At 39.8% G+C, this 23,481-nt stretch overlaps 1 protein-coding gene across 1 annotated transcript in view; it reads right to left on the reverse strand.

Annotated features, from left to right (window-relative positions):
- Window positions 1–23,481, reverse strand: part of LOC126354526 (Bardet-Biedl syndrome 1 protein homolog) — a 150,502-nt gene that overhangs the window by 42,180 nt on the left and 84,841 nt on the right. The window contains exons 5-6 of the mRNA XM_050004253.1: window positions 4,550–4,720; window positions 4,336–4,467 (exon numbers count right to left, since the gene is read on the reverse strand). Coding sequence (XP_049860210.1) covers window positions 4,336–4,467; window positions 4,550–4,720 — 303 coding nt within the window. The remainder of the gene's footprint in view (window positions 1–4,335; window positions 4,468–4,549; window positions 4,721–23,481) is intronic.

Below are 23,481 nucleotides of genomic sequence, written 5' to 3' on the forward strand. Positions count from 1 at the left end.
ACACACACACACACACACACATGCACAATATGCATTAATTCGTACATAGAAGCTATCAGAAACAATACACACAGAAAATGAGCAGTGCCACAATACAAGAAGCAACTTAACAGGCATAAACTCATGAACTCACAGGGCACAAATTATTTAATAAATACCCACAAGCTATACAAGTTATTCCAGAACAAGCATTCAAATCAACTGGTTAGTTGCCCACTCCTTCAATGATATAAAGGAATTTATCAATTATAATACAAATTTATAATGTTAATAGCTGACATATTGTATTTTTAATTTTATTTTAATATTTATTTGATACTGTCTATTGCAATAATGGACTAGCAACAACAAAATTATTACTATTATGATTATCATTATTATTATTATTATATGTCTTTATGCAAAATTGGCTCCCTTTTGTAGGTTATTCTGAACATCTCTCATCAGAATTTCATAACTGTTGAATTTTTGTCTAGAATATATACTCTTTCAAGTTTGTCAAGTAGCTGTGAAGTGACTGATCTTACCTACCTTAATTTATCATTTTATGTTTCTGGTGAATCGGGAACAAAAATAAAATAACTGGTGATAGCTGTGAATCATCTATAGACAACTGTTTCAGCAAAATTGGAGTCTCGTTTGTTTTTCATTTTGACCAGTTAACTTATGAAAAATCAAACAACAGAAAATCTTGGATGGAATAATGGCAACATTATGAAAAGGATCGATTGTTATCCACCATATAGAGGAGATGTTGAGCTGTAATCAGGCACACAGGCACAACAAAAAGACTGCTAAACATGTGAGCTTTCAGCATTCAGGAAAGTTGAACTCACACACACATGAGCACTGGCTCTGGCCACTGAAGCCAGCTTCAATGACAGTAGTTATGTACAGTGAGTTATACTTCTGTGAATATGTGTGTGTGTGTGTGTGTGTGTGTGTGTGTGTGTGTGTGTGTTGTATAATTTCAAAGAAGGCCTTAAGGCCAAAAGCTTACATGTTTAGCAGTCTTTTTGTTGTGCCTGTATGCAACTCACAACTCACCATTTCCTCTATATGGCAAGAAGCTATCAATCCTTTCCATTATATTGTAACTTGTGTATAAGATTTTCTTGTCACAAAGATGTTGAGAGACACTTGCGCCTCAAAATCATCTACAAAAGAAGAAGACAACATTCCCTGAATCAGTAGTCAATATTTTTGCTGCAGAAGGTTTATTTCTCTTACAATGAAATCAAAGAGTGGTGTTATTACAAATTCTTTTTCAAACTGAAGTTCCCAGATGTAGAGCTGTGGTTTCTAGTTCAGATATCACAGTGGAAGTTCCATTTTTAGGAGATCTGGTTCCATTTTCCCAGTTCCAATCACTTGCCTTTGAAAAGTCTGCAGCATTCTTTGCTTTAAATGAATATATGTACGATGCTAATGTTTGTGTCTGTTTCTGTTGTGTCACTTGCACTGTCAGGACCTTTACCATCAGTAGACTGACAAAAGACATATAGTATTTCCTGCCAGATTTTAAAATGTTGTAATAATACCCATCTACAACACTGAAGACAAGCAAATCACCTCTAATTACAGACCTATTTCAATCCTTCCCATCTTTTCAAAAGCTTCTGGAAAGTGGACTAGAATAAATACTAACTCATTTTTGGAAAATAATTCATTAAATGCCCCTCAATTAAGAAATCACAAAGGATTCTGCACAATGAAATCAATACAAGGCGTAACAAATGGAGCCCTGATAGAGCTAAACAAGAAACATTATCCTGTTGTGTGGCACTAAATGTCATTATTTTATATGGATGGAGTCTTACCAAAGAGGGAACATGATGTGTGGTTTCACAAGGGTAAGTACTGGATCTTCTCTTGTTCTCATGTCACATAAATGATCTTTCACTGATTAAAGAGTGGTTAAAAAATTGTTATGTTTGTTGATGACATAAGCATACCAATTAAGGGTCCAATGCAACCTTATTAGACACAGCTCAAATAAAAGCTTAACAGGCACACAACCAGTTTATAGCAAACACTTGAAGTCTTAATCACACACTAATATTATGCAATTTCAAACAAGCAAAAAGGATGTAATAGCACTGGAAGTAGATACAACTATTCATATACTAAATGAAACACTGTGTGAAAATTCCTTGAGCTCGTGAATGGGCAACAAGTTAAATAGAGACAATGTACGGATAAGCCATGTGGATGCCCTTAGAAGGCATTACCTACAAGCAAATCTGGGTATGGGTATGGAAACCCTCATGGCACCATCCTATGCCAACCTATTCATGGGCCAGCTAGAAGAATCCTTCCTAAAAACCTGAATCCTAAACCCCTCACCTGGTTCAGATTCATTGATAATATCTTTGCAATCTGGATCAAAGGTGAAGATGCCCTATCCACATTCCTCTAGAACCTCAACCACTTCTCCCCCATTTGCTTCACCTGATCCTACTCAACCCAACAAGTAATCTTTCTAGATGTTGACCTCCACCTCAAAGATGGCTACATCAGTACCACTGTCCATATCAAACCTACTAACCACCAGTAATACCTCCACTTCGACAGCTGCCACCCATTCCATACCAAGAAGTCCCTTCTGTACAGCCTAGCCATGCATGGTCGTCCCATCTGCAGTGATGAGCAGTCCCTCAGTCACTCTTCACTGACCATAATTATTCTCCCAACCTTGTGAAAAAACAAATTGCCTGTGCCTTATCTTTCCAGTCTCTCACCACCTCCCAAAGTCCCATTGTCCAGCGACAGAGAAGCTTTCCCTCGTAACTCAGTACCACTCAGGACTGGAGCAATTGAATTACGTTCTCAGCCAGGGTTTTGTATACCTCTTGTCCTACCCTGAAATGAGAAATGTCCTGCCCACTATACTTTGCGCCTCTCCCACAGTGGCATACTGCCATCCACCGAACCTACACAATGTATTCGTCCATCCTTATGCAACCCATGCTCCCAACCCCTTACCTCATGGCTAATACTCCTGTAATAGACCTAGATGCAAGATCTGTCCCATATTTCCTTGCACCACCACATACTCTGCTCCAGTCTGGTCACTAACACTATCTATCCCATGAAAGGCAGGCCTACCAGTCATGTGGTCTACAAGCTAAGCTGCAACCATTGTGCTATACTTTTTGTAGGCATGACAACCAACAAGGTGTCTTTCCACATGAATGGCCACCAACAAACTATGGCCAAGAGACAAGTGTACCAGCCTGTTGCTGAACATGCTGCCACAGATGACATCCTTCATTTCAATGACTGCTTCATAGCCTGTGCCATATGGATCCTTCCCACCAACACCAGCTTTTCTGAATTGCGCAAGTGGGAACTTTCCCTGCAATACATCCAACATTCCCATTAATCTCCTGGCCTAAACCTTCATTAGTCACTGTCCTCTCCCATCCAACATCTTCCCTGTTCCCATTCCAGCACTAAACAGCTGTCAGTCCACCACCACATCCAGTCTTTTTATTTCTCTTGTTTTCCACTACTTCCCCATCCCCTTCCCCTACTTTCCACTGCCCTCCGTCTAAGCTGCTGCACTTCACTGTCTGCCACCCCCAACATAATATCCCTCCCCTTCCCCACCTCAGCCTCTTCCTAACCCCCACCCAGTTGCCGCTCCCATCATGCACTGGTGCTACTGCTTGCACTGTTGTTTCATGTGCCTGAGACCGCAGTTACGTGTGTGAGTTGCATTTGCATGAATGTGTGTGTATGCATATGTGTGTCTATTGTTGATGAAGGCCTCAACGGCCAAAGGCTTTAATTGTGAGAGTGTTTCTGTTGTGCCTATCTGTGACTCAGCATCTCCACTATATGATGAGCAGCAACTTTCCTTCTCATTATATTGACACATTCCATCCTGGATTTTCCACTGTTTGATTAACTCATTTATTTATATAGTAGGAGAGTTCTAGCAAAATATTAAATCATTCATTCAGCAGAAGTGAGCAGTAATAATATTTTGTGAAGTAGATAACCACACACTTTGCACAGGCCTCTTTCAGGATCTTGGAATTTTAACTCAACAAGCACCCGTCATACGTAAAGTAAGAAGTTGGGGATTTTATATTAGATAATTCTTGATTTATTTTTAAAAATCATTCCTTTGCCAGTAATACTTTTTTCAATACCTGAGACCATCAGGTCATTTATGTTTCTTTTTATAAACAGTACGACAATCATTAACGAAGATAAATTGAGCCCACAAGCAGGCAAAAAATGAGGAAAATTAAAGTGAAACTTTTATTGTGACAATCAGCTAAATTATTTACAAACATACATTTTTTTCTAATGTTATTCACTTACTTTTTGGAGAATCACAAAAGCTTCTGATTCCAGGATGTATATCTCGCCACTTTCAGTCCCAAATACAATACAGGAAATGGCATCTTCATCAGTCATTGATTTTTTAAGTGTTGATACACAAGTTATTACTGTCTGAAAAAATCAATAGTTATTTATAGATACACTTCGATACCTGTGAACAGTCATTACATAAACCTTCTGTCTGTATGATTACCTGTTTTTTGGGTGGCAAATTCTTCTGTTCTTCCACAAATTCTTTCCGCTTTGAATGGTCAAGGATAAGGAGCTGTTGTGATCTTTCCGTTAGGTTGTTGAACCCAATTTCTTGCCGAAGGTTTTGTAGAAATTCGTAGAAGACATCTGTTTCTAAGGATTGGTCTCTTACCTGAAATTATAACAACTTCTATAAAATGTAGAACTTTGTCCACAAAATTTATCTACACTTACTTTTTGTAAATTGTGAATGGTGTCCTTCAAAGTACTCTCCTCTACAATTGATACACTGCTCCCAACACCTTTTCCCAACAACCTAGGTATGCTTCTTGCTGGATCATGCAAAGTGTTGTCTGCAATTTTTCTTCTGTCTCATCTATCATTGCAAATCTTTGTCCCTTCAATAGGGCTTTCAACTTAAAAAAAATAAAAAAATAAAAATAAGTGCAGGTGTTTGGTCTGGAGAGTACAGAGGATGAGGCAGCACAGTGATTTTATTTTTGTGCAATAGTCACGCACCTTCAGGGGTGAATGTGCAGGTGCATTATTGTCATGCAAGAGTCATGAATTGTCTCACCACATTTCAGGCAATTTCTTTCTCACATTTTCTGGCAGGCAATGCAACACATCCTGATAGTACTATTAATCCCAGTACCATTTGTGAATCCTTCAATGACTTCTTCATAAATTGTAATAAAACTAGTGATTATCCACCACCAAGTACAAAGGGTAGTGCTGCAGAGCAAAATTGCATGGGTTTTAAATTTTCCCATGTTTCCAGCTCTGATGTTATAAAAATCATAATGTCCCTAAAAAATTTAAACTCTGTGGGTTGGGATGAGGTCCCCACTAAAATAATAAAAATAGCCTGTCATAGTATTGCGCATCCACTCTCCCTCTTAATCAACCAGTCTTTTGATGAAGGATGTTTCCCAGACCGATTAAAATATGCAGAAGTAAGGGCAATTCATAAAAAAGGCAAACAAGATGAAATGGGAAACTATAGGCCTATCTCACTATTACCAATTTTTTCAAAAATATTTGAAAGAGCAGCATGTGATCAGATGCAAAATTACAATTCATCCCACAGCATTATTTTACGCAATCAGTATGGTTTCAGGAAAGGCTGCAGCACAACTCGGGCAATAAACGAACTGGTCACAAAAGTTAGCAGATGTCTTGACGATAGACTGTGTGTATCGGGCATCTTCTGTGATCTTACCAAAGCTTTTGATATGGTAAATCATGACCTGCTTCTCCAAAAACTGACAAACTATGGTTTTCAAGGAAAATCTCTTAATTGGATGTCGTCATACTTGGCAAACAGGAAACAAAGAGTACTTGTAAACAACAGTAACAAAAAATTAGTCTCTGGCTGGAAACACACTCAGTTAGGCGTACCGCAAGGTTCTATATTAGGGCCTCTACTATTTTTGTATTATATTAATGATATGCCATGCCAGGTTCAGTCCGATACCATCCTCTACGCAGATGACTCAACAGCAATAGTATGCTGCAAAACTGATAAAGACTTAATCCATCGTATTGAGCAAACACTTGGGGAAGTGGAGAAATGGGTCAAAAATAACAGCTTGAAATTAAATCTTACAAAAACAGAAATTGTTCATTTCACCACAAAACAATCGGCTCAATGTATAAATGAAATAACATACAAAGACAAAAAATTGGACACTGCAAACTGTGTCAAATTCCTTGGGGTACTAGTGAATAAGAATATGCTGTGGGGTTACCATGTAGACAGCATACTAAGTCGACTGAACAGTCTCGTATATGCCATGAATGTCCTATATAGCATTACTGATTTAGCTGTAAAGAAAACTGTATATTATGCATATTTTGTATCAGTCATAAGGTATAGTATAATTTTTTGGGGGTCTGAGAAAACAAATCTGCTCAAAGCCTTTAGGCTACAAAAAAAGATAATCCGAGCCATGGTAGGAGCAAAAAGGAGACAACACTGCAAACCTATATTTGAGAAACTAGATCTAATGTCCATACCTAGCTTATATATATATGAGCTTCTCATATTCACAAAAAGAAACCCACAACTTTTTGAAGGCAACTGCTTCTTGCATCAGTATGCGACCAGGCATAGAGCAAGTTACATGTTACCTACCCATAGATTAACACTATATGAAAAAACTCCACATTATATGGGCATGAAATTTACAAATACTATCTGGAAGGGGAAATGTGACCCACCTCTAAAATATACTGAAGGAGACTTGGAAACATATCTAAAAAATAAATGCTACTATACGGTAGAAGAATTCTTGAATGATAACCATGTAAAAATAATTGTATAGATCACCACAATATGTATTATGACAAATGTGTAAAATACTTTATTAAGACAAATGTGTAAAATACCTGTATAGCAACACATGTATTATAACCTAAAATTAAGTTTATTAGTCTGTATGTAGTATAAAAACTGACAAGTCACCTATGTCGCAATCCTTGATTGTATAAGGCATGTTACGTGATAATAAAATTTGATTGATTGATTGATTGATTGATAATTAACAGTTTGTCCTTGTGTCATGAATTCATGGTGAACTAATCCTTCAGAGTCTAAGAAAACTTTCAGTGTGGCTTTGACATTTTAGCTGAACTGATGAGCTTTTTTGGTCTTGGAGAACCTTTCCTGACACACTGTAAAGATTGAGCCTTGGTCTCAACATCATAACTGCAAACCCACATCTCATCACCAGTTACGACTTTCTTAAGGAACTTCTTGTTCTCATATATGCAATCCAAAAGCTCTTCACAGATTGCAAGGTGAAGGTGTTTTTGGTCTTGACTCATGAGTCAGGGTACAAACTTGGTGGCAACAAGCTCTATTCCAAGATGGTGTGTGAGGATTTCATGACATGATCCAACTGAAATGTTACATTCTTCTAAAATCTCTCAAACAGTCAGTCTTCAATTGGCACACACAATTTCCTTGACATTCCTGACATGAGCGCTGTCAGTAGACATCTAAGGGCATCCTGAATGAGGTTCATCATTAAATTCCATCTAGCCATTTTCAAACTGTGTGAACCATTTGTAACACCAAGTATGGCTTAATCACTCGTCACCGTAGGCTTCCTGCATCATTTGGTATGTTTCTGTAAATTTTATCTTGAGTTTCACACAAAATTTTATGCAGATGCATTGCTCCTCAAACTCTGCCATCTTGAAATTCACAAATTGTATGGCACAAAATCCTACTCAACACAGCTCTGAACAATAACTACACGATGTAAACAATGAAACTTTCAGCAGTTACACATGAAACACAGGTATGGCAGGGATATCAAGCACATTTCACTGCAACATACCATTTGCGCAAAATTACAAATGTTCCAGAATTTTTTGAACAGGTGTCATAGTGCCAGACAATAGTATCTGACAGAAAACCTAAGAAGGGATATTTTGTATCACTGAAATAATGTTTGTTGTGGAGCCAGGCAGCAGCAACCAGCCAAGACTGAAGCAGCAACAGGGAAGCAACCGATTTTGTGACTTTTATGAGTTCCTAACCAGGAGTGCATTAATAATTTCATCTGTGTGCTTTGATAGCTTAGTTTCTTGAGTTTCTGCACATTAATTTTATATTTAATAGACACAGTACTTGCTTTTTATTTGTGTTGGGAAGTAAACCAGTTTTGAGACATATTACAAGTTGCAAACAAGGAGCAAACTATTTCATCTCACCTGAGTGCTTCAGTAGTTCAGTTTTTGAATCTCTGCAGTTCAATCTACTTCATTAGACACAGTTCTTGTGTTTTCATCAGTGTCTACAGTAGAGTTCTGCAGCACGTGTCGATAGTCCATTTGTCCTGAGTAGTGTAGTCTTTAGTACAGATAGGGTCTGTGACTGTTATGTGTGGATGTGAGCTGAGTTGGTGACACTTTGTTCTTAGCTCCAGGTTGTGACAGCTTTGGTCATGCAGCCTGCAGCTGCAGTGGAAGGGCATCACTGTTGTGAGCCCGACATCCAGCACATCTGAGTCCTCTGATCAGTTCTCACTGGTGGCCAGCCCAGTTACTGTTTGCACTGAGGTTGACCCCTCTCCTGTGGTCGCATAGGAGGTTGCCATGGGGCATGGCAGGCAGAGAAAGACTTCCCAGGGGGCTGCACACATGGGCTCCCCAGTTAGTCTGACAAATAGGTTCCAGGTGCTGTCAGGCTGACACTGTCACTCAGCCAGATGCAGTTGCCTGTCCTGTATCAGGGAAACCTCTCAGCCTGCAAGATGTGGGCAGTCACAGAGGGTGAGATTATTGATAGTTGGGAGCTCCAATGTTGAGTGCATTATGAGGCCCCTCAGGGACATGGCTGCCAAGAAGGGGAAGAAAGGCAATGGGCACTCCAAGTGCATATTGGGTGGAGTCATTCCAGATGTGGAACGGGTCCTTCCAGATGCCATGAACGGCACAGAATGCAGCCAACTGCAGGTGGTGGCTCACAGCACTACCAATGGTATGTGTCGCTTTGTGTCAGAACAGATTCCCTTTGGTTTTGAGTGGCTAACAGAAGTGGTAAAGGCTGCCAGTCTTAATTACGAGATGAAAGCAGAGGTCAGCATTTTCAGCTTAGTCAACAGGACTGATTGTGGACCTTCGGTATTGAGCCGAGTGGAGGGTCTGAATCAGAGGCTCAGATGGTTCTGTGAGCCTATAGGCTGCAGATTCCTCAACTTGCCCCATAGGGTGGTTGGGTTTCGAGTTCCACTAAATAGGTCAGGAGTCCACTACACGCAAGGGGCAGCTACATGGATAATGGGGGCTGTGCGGCATGGACAGGGCAGTTTTTCATGTTAGAGGGTCTCAGGAAAACACAAAAAGGGCTTTAGTCTGAAAGGGTACAGGCCAAACATAGGAAGAACATAGATACAAGAACCATAAGTATAATAATTGTAAATTGTCATAGCGTGTTTGTTGCTGTTAGAAGTAGTTCATCTTGTTGCAAAATTGTAGTAGATAGTTCCTGTGACTTACAACAGGCAGAGGTCATTCTTGGCAAGTGGAATAAAATAATAATTGAATCCTTTTACTGACCTCTCAATTCTGGTGATACAGCTGCTGAAAGGTTCAAAGAAAACTTGTGTTTAATTTCAAACATGTACCCAACTCATACGATTATAGTTGGTGGTGACTTTAATTTACCTTTGATATGTTGGCAAAAATACATGTTTAAATCTGGAGGTAGGCATAAAACATCATCTTAAATTGTGGTAAATGCATTTTCTGAAAATTATTTTGAGCAGTTAGTTCATGAGCCCATGGGAATAGTAAACGGTTGTTGAAACACACTTGACCTCATATAAAATGTGGCAAAAATATTTTTGTGTGGTGAAGTTTGGGATGTGTATCATTGCTTAACACAAGAAAAATGCTGTGTCATGTCATATTATGGATATCCTCCACCAAATAAATAATACACTCCTGGAAATGGAAAAGAACACATTGACACCGGTGTGTCAGACCCACCATACTTGCTCCGGACACTGCGAGAGGGCTGTACAAGCAATGATCACACGCACGGCACAGCGGACACACCAGGAACCGTGGTGTTGGCCGTCGAATGGCACTAGCTGCGCAGCAGTTGTGCACCGCCGCCGTCAGTGTCAGCCAGTTTGCCGTGGCATACGGAGCTCCATCGCAGTCTTTAACACTGGTAGCACGTGAACCGTATGTGCAATTGACGGACTTTGAGCGAGGGCGTATAGTGGGCATGCGGGAGGCCTGGTGGACGTACCGCCGAATTGCTCAACACGTGGGGCGTGAGGTCTCCACAGTACATCGATGTTGTCGCCAGTGGTCGGCGGAAGGTGCACGTGCCCGTCGACCTGGGACCGGACCGCAGCGACGCACAGATGCACGCCAAGACCGTAGGATCCTACGTAGTGCCATAGGGGACCGCACCGCCACTTCCCAGCAAATTAGGGACACTGTTGCTCCTGGGGTATCGGCGAGGACCATTCGCAACCGTCTCCATGAAGCTAGGCTACGGTCCCGCACACCGTTAGGCCGTCTGCCACTCACGTCCCAACATCGTGCAGCCCGCCTCCAGTGGTGTCGTGACAGGCGTGAATGGAGGGACGAATGGAGACGTGTCGTCTTGAGCGATTAGAGTCACTTCTGCCTTGGTGCCAATGATGGTCGTATGCATGTTTGGCGCCGTGCAGGTGAGCGCCACAATCAGGACTGCATACGACCGAGGCACACAGGGCCAACACCCGGCATCATGGTGTGGGGAGCGATCTCCTACACTGGCCGTACACCTCTGGTGATCGTCGAGGGGACACTGAATAGTGCACGGTACATCCAAACTGTCATCGAACCCATCGTTCTACCATTCCTAGACCGGCAAGGGAACTTGCTGTTCCAACAGGACAATGCACGTCCGCATGTATCCCGTGCCACCCAACATGCTCTAGAAGGTGTAAGTCATCTACCCTGGCCAGCAAGATCTCCGGATCTGTCCCCCATTGAGCATGTTTGGGACTGGATGAAGCGTTGTCTCACACGGTCTGCACGTCCAGCACGAACGCTGGTCCAACTGAGGCGCCAGGTGGGAATGGCATGGCAAGCCGTTCCACAGGACTACATCCAGCATCTCTACGATCGCAGCCTGCATTGCTGCGAAAGGTAGATATACACTGTACTAGTGGCGACATTGTGCATGCTCTGTTGCCTGTGTCTATGTTCCTGTGGTTCTGTCAGTGTGATCATGTGATGTATCTGACCCCAGGAATGTGTCAATAAAGTTTCCCCTTCCTGGGACAATGAATTCACGGTGTTCTTATTTCAATTTCCAGGAGTGTATGTATCTTGTGTAATCTGGGGTGCTGCTTCTTAATGCTGCCATAGGTTTATCTTGGACATTACTGCACCACCACACAGGAATCATGCATTGGTGGAAATAAGCTCCTGTATTTCTTGTCCACAAAGAGTTTTATTTTGCATGCTAGATGTTCAGCCAAGAACTACATATGTAAAATTGACTTAACAGTGTCTCATTACTGATGTAAGACTGAATTCAGACTGACCTTAGATTGACCTCTAGCAGCATACAAATCACCTGCTTATATGATCTTAAACAATTACTGTCATTGTTAAATAATGAATTTTTAGATTTATACAATGAAAATTTTTACATACATCTTTCCAAATTACATAGAAATATACATGAATTAAAAGTGAATAATTTGGTGCAAAGACCAGAAAGAATCTGTTTCTAATAAGACTATAAATTACACGTTTTGTCGTTGCAACAATATATTTTGTTAATTTGCATATATCATTTTACTTACTTAAAGAATGATCACCCTGCCATTTACAGGGGAATAGGGGGAATAGTTTTACTGAATGAAAGGTCTAGATTTGATTAATTAAATTTTACATTCCTGCATAGTTCTAATCACAATTCCATTAAACAACACCAATTAAAATACAAGTACGGTATGTTTAATTCTGACTGAAAAATCATCATGTCATTTCTATTACGAATTCAAACAACTTTTTAGCCTGAAAACAAAAGTAGCTGTCTCTTGATGAATAGAAATATTGGAACTTTAATCGTTAATTACTCCATAATTACAATAGCAAAATTATTCCTACCATATCCCTGAAGTTTATATTATGTACAAATTGTCATAGTACATTAACTTTTAATCCAATATGTTTCCTTTATGTGGCATACTGGTAAGGCCCAATGTAAGCAGCAATGTCAAAACAATAGCTTAAATTAGAGAAAATTGCTAATTTTCTACAATATATATTCGTATATTCACTGTATTTGTATCCAGATAAACAGAAAAGACAAAATCAAAGCAGCAGTTTAAATTGGTGTAAATTGCTGATATTACACATATGACCTCTTTGGGAGAGAGGAAATGAGACTGGAAGAGGACACAGGATCCCAAAAGGGTTGTGGTATTACAACCTCTTAGCAACAAATAATCTTGAGCTACTAACAATACAAGGATTAATGAACACAGGGTTGTCATAGCAAAATTGAATATTGTAACTCCCAAACCCTCCAAAAATAAATGAAAAATATACCTATTCAAAAAAGCAGATAAAAATTGAATGTACATCTTCCTGAGAGACAATCTCCACTCTTTACAAATTAACAGTGTAAGTGTAGGTCAGATATGGCTTGAATTCAAAGAAATGGAGTCAGCAGCAATTGAGAGATTTGTAATGAGTAAATTAACAAACAATGGAGCTGATCCTCCTCAGTACACAAAATAGGTCAGAACATTGTTGCAGAAATAACGAAAAAAGCATGACAAATTTAAATGATCACAAAATCTCCAACATTGGCGATCTTTTACAGAAGCACAAAATTTAGTGTGGACTTCAATGCAAGATGCTTGTAATAGTTTCCACAACGAAACTTTGTCTTGAAACCTGACAGAAAATCAAAAGAGATTCTGATCGTATGTGAAGTGTACTAGTGCCGAGACACAATCAATGCCTTCTCTGCACAACAGCAACGGAAATACTATGAAAGACAGTGCTGCCAAAGCAGAGTTATTAAACCCAGCCTTCCATAATTCCTTCACCAAAGAAGATGAAGTAAATAGTCCAGAAACTTCCTGGCAGATTAAAACTGTGTGCCCGACCGAGACTCGAACTCGGGACCTTTGCCTTTCGCGGGCAAGTGCTCTCCCGCGAAAGGCAAAGGTCCCGAGTTCGAGTCTCGGTCGGGCACACAGTTTTAATCTGCCAGGAAGTTTCATATCAGCGCACACTCCGCTGCAGAGTGAAAATCTCATTCTGGAAATAGTCCAGAATTTGAATCAAGAACAGCTGCCAACATGAGTAACATGGAAGTAGATATCCTGATAGTGGTGAAGCAACTTAAATCACTGAACAAAAGCATGTCTTCCAGTCCAGACTGTATACCAGTTCAGAGTAGCTGATACAATAGCTCCATCATTAACAATCATATACAACCATTTGCTCAATGAAAGATCCATACCAAAAGACTGGAAAGTTGTGTAGGTCACACAAATATTTGAGAAAGGTAGTAGCAGTAATCCACTAAATTAGAGGTCCATATCATTAACGTTGATATGCAGCAGAATTCTGGAACATATATTGTGTACGAACATTATGAATTACCACCAAGAGAATGGTATATTGACCCACAGTCAAAACAGATTTAAAAAAACATCATCCTTTGAAACACAACTAGCTCTTTACACAGACAAATTGTTGAGTGGTACTGAAAAGGGATTTCAAATTTATTCCATATTTCTAGATTTCCAAAAGGCTTTTGACACTGTACAACACAAGCAGCTTGTAGTGAAATTGTTGCTTATAGAAAATAATCTCAGTTACGTGACTGGATTCATGATTTCCTGTCTGATAGGTCACAGTTCATAGCAACTGATGGAAAATCCAGGATGGAATGTAACAATACGAGAGAAGGAAAGTTGCTACTCACCATATAGCGAAGATGCTGAGGCGCGATAGGCACAATAAAAAGATTCACACATACATAGCTTTCAGCCATGAAGGCCTTTGTCAGCAGTAGACACACATACACACACACACACACACACACACACACACACACACACACACACACACACTCATGCAAGTGCAACTAGCACACACATCTGCAGTCTCAGAGAGCTGAAACTTAACTGCCCTGAATTTGTTATCCTCGAACCTTGTCTCACCATCATTCCCCAAATCCCTCAACATGCATACTAACCTTACATCCGCAGAAAGAACTGCAGTCCACCATCTAAAAACTGATCCCAATCTTATAATCCTACCTGCAGACAAAGGCTCCACCACTGTAGTTTTGTACCGCAAGGATTACATGGCAGAAGGACTCTGTCAGCTGTCAGATACTTCCACCTACAAACCATGTCACAGTGATACCATTCCAGCAATCCAGCAGGATCTTCAATCACTACTCAAATCCTTAGGCCCATCCCAGAACCTCTCCCCAGAGTCCATCTCTCTACTTATCCCTACCACTCCCCACACTCCCACCTTCTACATGCTTCCTAAAGTCCATAAACCCAACCACCCAGGACGCCCCATTGTGGCCGGTTACTGTGCCCACACTGGTCCTACACTCAACCCAACAAGCCACCTTCCTAGTTGTTGACATCCACCTCAGAGATGGCTACATCATTACCTCCATCCATATCAAACCTACTAACCACCAGAAATACCTCCACTTCGACAGCTGCCACCCGTTTCATATCAAGAAGTCCCTTCCATACAACCTAGCCACCCGTGGTCATCGCATCTGTAGTGATGAGCACTCCCTCTCTAAATAAACCGAGGGTCTCACTGAAGCTTTCACTGACCGTAATTATCCTCCCATCCTTGTACAAAAACAAATCTCCCGTGCCTTATCTTTCCAGTCTCCCACCACCTCCCAAAGTCCCACAATCCAGGCAGAGAGGAGCATTCCCCTTGTAACTCAGTACCATCCGGGACTGGAGCAATTGAATTACATTCTCCACCAGGGTTTAGATTACCTCTTGTCGTGCCCTGAAATGAGAAATGTCCTATCCACTATCCTTTCCACCCCTCCTACAGTGGTATTCCGAAGTCCACCAAACCTACACAATATACTCGTCCATCCTTACACAACCCCTGCTCCCAATCCCTTACCTCATGGCTCAAACCACAGTAATAGACCTAGATGCAAGACCTGTCCCATACATCCTCCTACCACCACCTACTCCAGTCCAATCACTAACATTACCTATCACAGGGCTACCTGTGAAAGTAGTCATGTGATCTACAAGCTAAGCTGCAACCACTGTGCTGCATTCTATGTAGGCATGGCAACCAACAAGTGATCTGTCTGCATGAACAGCCACCGACAAACTGTCGCCAAAAATCAAGTTGACCATTCTGTAGCTGAACACACTGCCAAACATGATACCCCTCATCTCAATGACTGCTTCACAGCTTGTGCCACATTGATCCTTCCCACCAACACGAGCTTTTCTGAATTGCGCAGGTGGGAACTTTCCCTGTAATACATCTTATGCTGTTGTAACCCTCCTGGCCTCAACCTTCATTAGTCACTGTCCTAACCCATCCAGCCTCCTCTCTGTTCCCATTACAGCACTACACAGCCGTCATTTCACCGCCATAGCCAGTCTTTCAATTTCTTTTATTTTTATTTTTATTCTTTCCATTACTTACCTCCTCCCCCTTCCACACCTTCTCTCCTACCCTCCATCTAAACTGCAACAGTTCACTGTCTGCCACTGTCTGCCACTCACACCATACTATCCCTTTCCCTCCCCGCCCCAGCCTCCTCCTTACCCCCACTCAGTCACCACTCCCGTCATGCACTGTTGCTGCTGCTCGCAGTGTAGTTTCAGCTCTCTGAGACTGCAGATGTGTGTGCTAGTTGTGCTTGCGTGAGTGTGTGTGTGTGTGCATGTGCATATGTGTGTCTACTGCTGACAAAGGCCTTAATGGCCAAAAGCTTTCTTTGTATGAATCTTTTTATTGTGCCTATCACAGCTCAGCATCTCCGTTATATGGTGAGTAGCAACTTTCCTTCTCTCATATTGTAACTGATGGAAAGTCATTGAGCAAAACAGAAGAGATTTCTGGCATTCCCCAAGGTAGTAATACAGGTCCTTTGCTGATTCTTATCTACAAAAATGATTTAGTAGACAGTCTGAGCAGCTGTCTTAAGTTGTTTGCAGATGATGCTGTCATTTATCAACTAGTAAAGTCATCAGAAGTTCAAAACAATTTAGAAAAGATATCTGTATTGTGCATAAATTGGCAATTGACCATAAATAATGGAAAGTGTGTGTTCATCCACATGAGTGCTAAAAGCAATTCATTAAACTTCAGTTACACAATAAATCAGTCAAATCTAAAGGCCGTAAATTCAACTAAATACATAGGAATAACACTTATGAACAACTTCAGTTGAAGGAACACACAGAAAATGTTGTGGGGGAGGCAAACCACAGACTGCATTTTATTGGTAGGACACACAGCAAATGTAACAGATCTACTAAAGAGACTGCCTGCACTGTGCTTGTCCATCCTCTTTTAGAATACTGCTGCATGGTGTGGGATCCTTACCATATAGGATTGACAGAGTACATCTAGACAGTAAAAGAAGGGCAGCATGTCTTGTAGTATCACAAAATAGGGGAGAGAATGTCACTGAAATGATACAGGATTTGGGGTGGGCATCATTAAACAAAGGCATTTTTTGTCGCGGTGGAATCTTCTCATGAAATTTCAATCACCAACTTTCTCCTCCAAATATGAAAATATTTTGTTGATGCCAACCTACATAGAGAGAAATGATCATCTTAATAAAAGAAGGGAAATTAGACCCTGCATGGAAAGATATAGGTCTTTGTTTTTTCTGCTTCCCGTATGAGATTGGAATAATAGAGAATTATTGTGAAAGTGGTTTGACGAACCCTCTGCCAGACACTTAAATGTCATTTGCAGAGTATCCATGTAGATTCAGATGTAGATTAAATTGGTTCCAGTTTCTAGTCACTTTGTGTCTTATTTAGACATCAGAGAACAAGGCACAGCTTACACTTAATAATACCGATGTTTATTAGTGGAAGTAATATTTACAACTTTCAGGGATTATTCCTGAAAATACCTACACAATGATTGCAGTGCTGTATTTTGGATCAACATAGTCATTTCCAGTAGTCAGAAGCCATGAAGTGGCAACTGATCTTCCTCTAGTGCTAACTGCTTCTCTCATGACACTGTTCTGCTTCTCAATAAATGGAGTTGGCAAACGTAGCAGTGCAATAAAACTGCACTGCTAAAAGCTTCATCATGTAGTTCTTTCAATAATGTCAGATCACCAAATTAATTTTGTTTCAATAATCAACTTCTTGCACATATATTTTTCTCTTAATATAGTGCTTCTAACAGTGTCATCAGTGCAATTTTGATTCTTTACTCTTGTGATAAATTAGGAGGTATGACCCTTCCACACATGTGCACTCCACATACACTAGGAGCTGAATGAGAAAATAAGGCAATATGTCTCACCCTCGGAATGCCACAATGAACTTCATCAGGTAGACAAAACAAAATTTTCTATAGGGTGCTTTATCCAGATGGTATGATGGACACTGCAATACCAATGAAAGACGGGCACCTGGACTACTCCCGTGTTTTGCTGCAGTGCATAAATGCTGGGTTATCACAGAGGTACAGCTTTATTTCCTAGTCTTTACTACCTGCTGCATGTTTGTCGACTGTGTATTATGGACTGAAACTGGCCTTGAGCAAAGATTTTGCTTGTAGCAATCTGCTAATGATTGATATTGGTGTTTTTTTTGTGATGAGTGTGGGCTTACTTCCTGAAATTTATTTGGATGGTACTTCAGAACCATGTAATGTGCTACTCCAGCTAACTGCAGTCATTGATGCTTAGTCCCATTACCTGTCTATTTGTGTCTAATGTGCATGTAAGGGGGGGGGGGGGGTGAAATATATCTCTGTCTAATGCAGACACAGTGTACTTCTACATATGTACTCTGTGAACCATGGCACATGGCAAAGCAGACCTTGTACCATAGCTAGTCATTCCCTTTCATGTTACACTTGCAAATGGAGTGCACATGAAACAGTCGTCTGTATGCCTCCATATACAAGCCACAGTTTCTATTATTGCCTTTGTGATCCTAGTACTAAATGTACATTGGTGACAGTAGAATCGTTCTGCAATCAGTTGCAAATGCTGGTTCTCTAAATATTCTCAATAGTGTTTCATGAAAAAAAAAAGTTGTTTTTCCTCCAGAGATTCTCATTTGAGTTCCCAAAGCAGCTGATCTCACCTGCTGATAACAAATCTAGCAGCATGCCTCTGAATTTCCTAGCTGTCTTCCTTTAAGCCAACTGTATGGGGATTCCAAACTCTCAAGCAATACTCAAGAGTGGTCACATATGAGCTGCATTTCCCCAAATTTCTCCCAATAAGCCACAGTCTACCTACCATTTGACTTCCTTACTACTGAACTTATATTTTCATATCATTTTATATCACTTTTCAATGTTACAGATATTTCATCATAGTGCATTTTTCTACATTTAGAGGAAGCTGCCTACTGTCAATTAAAAATTCCATCTCAGTCATCTTATATCACTCAATGACAATGCTTTCCTATACACTCACATGTTACCAACAAACAGTAACAGAACACGTTGCTGCTCATACTATCCATCAGGTTGTTTACGTATATAGAGTAGAAGAGTGGTCCTAATAATCTTCCTTGGAGCAGTCCTGATGATACCATTGCTTTTGATGAATACTTGCCATCTGGGATAATTTACTTAATACCAATGAGAATTTATTTAGTTCATTTGTTTACAGTTCAATGGGTCCTGCACCTCTACAACTCCTTCAGTAACAATAGACAAAATGTCACAAAAACAGTAAATGTAGTATGTTGCAGCAAAACCAGAAGTACCTGTAATTCCTCCACCAACTGTTCCCTTAGCTAACCAGTTTTCTTGCCTTTGATGATGTGAAATAAGAGTGAGACACTTATGTGCTTCAGATGCAACAACACTTCAAAGTATTCTAAGTATTGAATGGAAATCCACAATACTTTGTATTTCATTCCTGAGCCACATATGACATATCTTTTTGCTATGGAAGTTATCTGCCTTGCCTAAACCAGCAGTTTTATCTCTTAAGGAAATGTGTGACAGTACATGAATCGATTCTTTTAAAAAATGTCATATTTTAGTCACTAGACTACAACATTATCGATACCATCATTCATGGATTACTGATTTACAAAAAACTGAGAAGAAAGTGGGAAATTTTGTGAGCAGCTGTACACACATTTGAAATAGCTCAGGTAGTCAATTTTCATAAAATGCCACATATAGTTAAAATGTGAATAATCTCCAGTTTCTAGGTTATTTCAAAAAGTGCCCTAAGTATTGTGAATCTACACCATCAGTCTCTGGTAGGATTTATACACACACAGGTACCCAACATTGCAGGTATAGCATCTCTTAGGTGCTTTCTGAAAACATACCAGGGCAGGCCGGCTATGCAATCATGACATGTGTGCACCATGTCACAAATGAGGGCAAATCACTGTTCTCTGCCAAACCCAGCTGAACCAACCACAGAAGATAAGGTTGACTTGGTCATGAGGAATTCTGAGCTGTATACCCGAGGCATTCCACTGCAGTGGAAGCTTTTCACTTAAAAATAAATTTGGCAGAGATATATGTAAATTTGAGCCAACATAGGAACATTTGTTTCAGTTATATACTTGTCTATTTTTTAGAGCTTAGGCTCCCTATCATAGTCACCTGCAAACCAATGCCTTCTCAGTCACGACCAAAGGCACTTCAAAAAAACTGTCACATTAAAAATATATTATAAATAATTAATTAAAATATATAATTTTTTAGCAATCAATACCCCACCAGCATTAATTATTTTGGACTGGATACAGTCACCCCTTTTCATTTTTCATTTCTAGAAAAGATCTATTTGTTTCTGGTGCAACTCCTTTTCAGGAATGTGAAAATTGGCAATTAGCATTTATGCACTTTTATTTCCTCTGTCTTTCCTGTGCTAATAATTTTCAGGACTACTTTAAAACAGAATAGAAATCCATTATTGTTGAAGCAAAAGTTATTTATTTTATATTATGAGTAGACGTCACACAAGAATGAGATCAGTAACAAAATTATGGTGTCATAGAAAAAGCTGTGTCCACAAGCATGTGATACTGTTAGCAGCAAAACAAAAAATTAAGAACTGTTATTTGTATTCTAACTCAGTTAGCCCAGTGATGTGTCTAGTTGCAAGTGTGCGGGCACATCCCCTAAATACAGCAACTAATTTTCTGTGATATGGGGCTCGCTTCCTGATAGCCTTTATGTTGGATGGCAAACTCATTTAATCAAAACAACATAAAAAGAAAAAAATTGAATTTTATGGAAAATGATAAGTGATAACTGATCTTGCTAATGAGTAAACAAGAAATTGGTAATCGACTATATCACTTTCTCAAGCACCAGTCGAGAGACTACAACAAAAGGGAAAGTTTCTTATTCACATTATATGAAGATCCAATGGAGAGCAGCGCACTTCGTTACAGGATCATTTAGTAATCATGAAAGCAGGAGAGACGCTCAGTAGCTTGGTATGGGCTTTTGTTAAAGTTTCGAGAACATACCTTCATCGAGGAGTCAAGCAGTATATTGCTCCCACCTACGTATATCTCACGAAGAGACCATGAGGATAAAATCAGAGACATTAGAGCCCTCACAGAAGCATACCAACAATCCTTCTTTCCATGAACAATACAAGACTGGAATAGAAGGGAGAATCGATAGAGGTACTCAGGGTACCCTCCGCCACACACGGTCAGGTGGCTTGCGGAGTATGGATGTAGATGTCGATGTAGCATCACTAAGGTTAAGTGCAAGTAGACCAATTGGTTTGCATGCAACATATCTGACATGAGGAAAAGTTCTACAATTTGTTTGAGTGGGCTCTTGAGACTACCTGTGTACAAGTCCCACGGACCGGGTGCCTATGAGTGACCAGTTTCTAAGGATGATGTGCATTTCAGTGACTTTGCTTGCTGTCTCTTTCTATCAGCCCCAGTCACTACCAGTTGCCACCCTTTGCCATCTGCTGGCAGCACCTCATGCGCTGACACCAGCTGCCTACTACTGCAATCTAGTCTAATCCACTTCTCATGTGTCATTCTTTCCTTAATGTTTGCAGTCACCTCACAAAGTGGGTTTTCTATGTAAAATGACTGTCATGTCCCAGATGCCTTATCTGAGGTACAAATGAGGATAAAACCAAAAGACTATTGAAGGAGAAGGACAGGTTTTTGATCCTTTTCTAGAAGTTAGCATGTTTTTTAATTAATATTAAAAAAAGGAAAGAAAATAAAATATGGATTTGAGATTTTCTCCATGATACAAAAATCCTAGAGTATGAGGACATCAGGTTGACAACAATTCTGGAAATAATTAACAGGTTGGAAAGAGGTGTCACAAGTGCAATGAAATTGCAAAGTGAATCAATTGTATGAGGGGTGTTCAAAAATTAAGATTACTTTTCAAATTTTGCGGAAAGCATACATTTGATGATTGATCTTTTTTTTGTTATGTTGGTACACTTGTCCCAAACATATGTTCACAATTTCAAGTGTACAAAATACTTCATTTGTTTCTGAAAGATAGAAAGGTTAGATGTGTTTTAGTGTGCTTGGCGATTTTTGATTGTTATAAAAAATGGAGCAAAGAATTTGCATCAAATTTTGTGTGAAAAATGGAATCAAGTGCTCTAAAACACTTGAAATGTTGACAGTGGCATACAGTGAGTCTGCTCTAAGTTAAAAAAAATGTTTACAAGTGGTACAAGCTCTTACATGATGGCTGAGAAGACGCCAATCGTGAACCTCACTTTGGATACCCCAGCACATCATCAACAGATGGTAATGGCAGACCTGTGAAGTCGGCTCATGTCATACAATTTTTTCAGATGTTTTGGGCATGAGACATGTGTCACCATAGTTAGTACCGAAACCTCTCAATTTGGATGAGAAGGACTGTCACATGAGCATTGCTCAGTAGCTCTTGAATAATGTCAATGATGATCCTAATTTGCTCAAAAGGCTCATAACTGGTGATGAAACATGAATTTATGGTTATGACATTGAAACCAAAGCCCAAAGCATCCAGGAGAGACAAGATGGAAAAAAGCATGCCTAGTTCAATCAAATGTCAAACTTTTGCTCACTGTTTTTTCAATTACCCTGGCGTAGTGCATCATCAATTTTTGCCTCAAGGCCAAACAATCAATAAGGAATATTACCTTGACGTTATATACCGTTTGCAGGGGGCAATGTGCAAAAAACATCTGGAATAGTGAAAAACAATTCATCGCTTTTGCATCATAATAATGCACCTGCTCATTCATTGTTGCTTGTGTGAGATTTTTTGGCTAAAAAACACAACAATCATGCCTCAGCCACCATATTCACTGGATTTGGCCCCTGCAACTTTTTCCTGCTCCCAAAACTGAAGAGACCTATGAAAAGGTGAAGATTTTCAACAATTTAGGAAATAAAAACTGCATTGCCGGAAATACTCACAGCCATACCAAAAATGCTTATGAGAAGTGCTTCGAGGATTGGAAGAAGCATTTGCACAAGTGTACTGTATTTGAGGGGGGATTACTCTGAAGGGGACAACATGAATATTTATGAATAAATAAATATTTTTTCATAAAAATATAAAGTAACCTTACTTTTAGAACACACCTTGTACATCAGTGTTTGCTATTTGAGATGTCTCTAAGGGGACTGAAATGTATGATTTGCATTTCAGATGATTCTATTGAATTGGTAGCTTTATACACACATGAAGGGTGTGTGCTCATTTCACTTCACAAAAGTGTGGCATGCACTGAGTTGTTTTACAGTCATTGTAACATGTTTAGAAGAGTGAAAAGTATTCAAAAGAACTGTACATATCAAACACAAAATCTCCTGACTGCTGATCTAAAGATGAAATTCTACGGAATTATATGAGGAAGTAAACAAAAAATCCTTCAATCCCCTTTAAAGCACTTTCCACTGATACTAAAGCATGTACCTAATCTTTTAGTACATTATCTGAAATATTTTTGAAATTCATCTTTGGTGATGATCAACAGAGTCTCTATTGGTTTTTTCTTCACCACATCAATGTTGACAAAACATTGTCCTTTGTTGCCTCTTTTAATTTGGGAAAAATAAAAAAAAGATTCCAAGGTCAAAGATTGGGTGAATAGGGGAGTGAGGCACACGAGTAATGCCATTTGTGGTCAAAAATTGACATACAGTTGGGTCTACATTGACAGGGGCACTATAAGAATAGAAAAAC

Source organism: Schistocerca gregaria, chromosome 3 (genome assembly GCF_023897955.1).
Source record: "Schistocerca gregaria isolate iqSchGreg1 chromosome 3, iqSchGreg1.2, whole genome shotgun sequence".
NCBI lineage: Eukaryota > Metazoa > Arthropoda > Insecta > Orthoptera > Acrididae > Schistocerca > Schistocerca gregaria.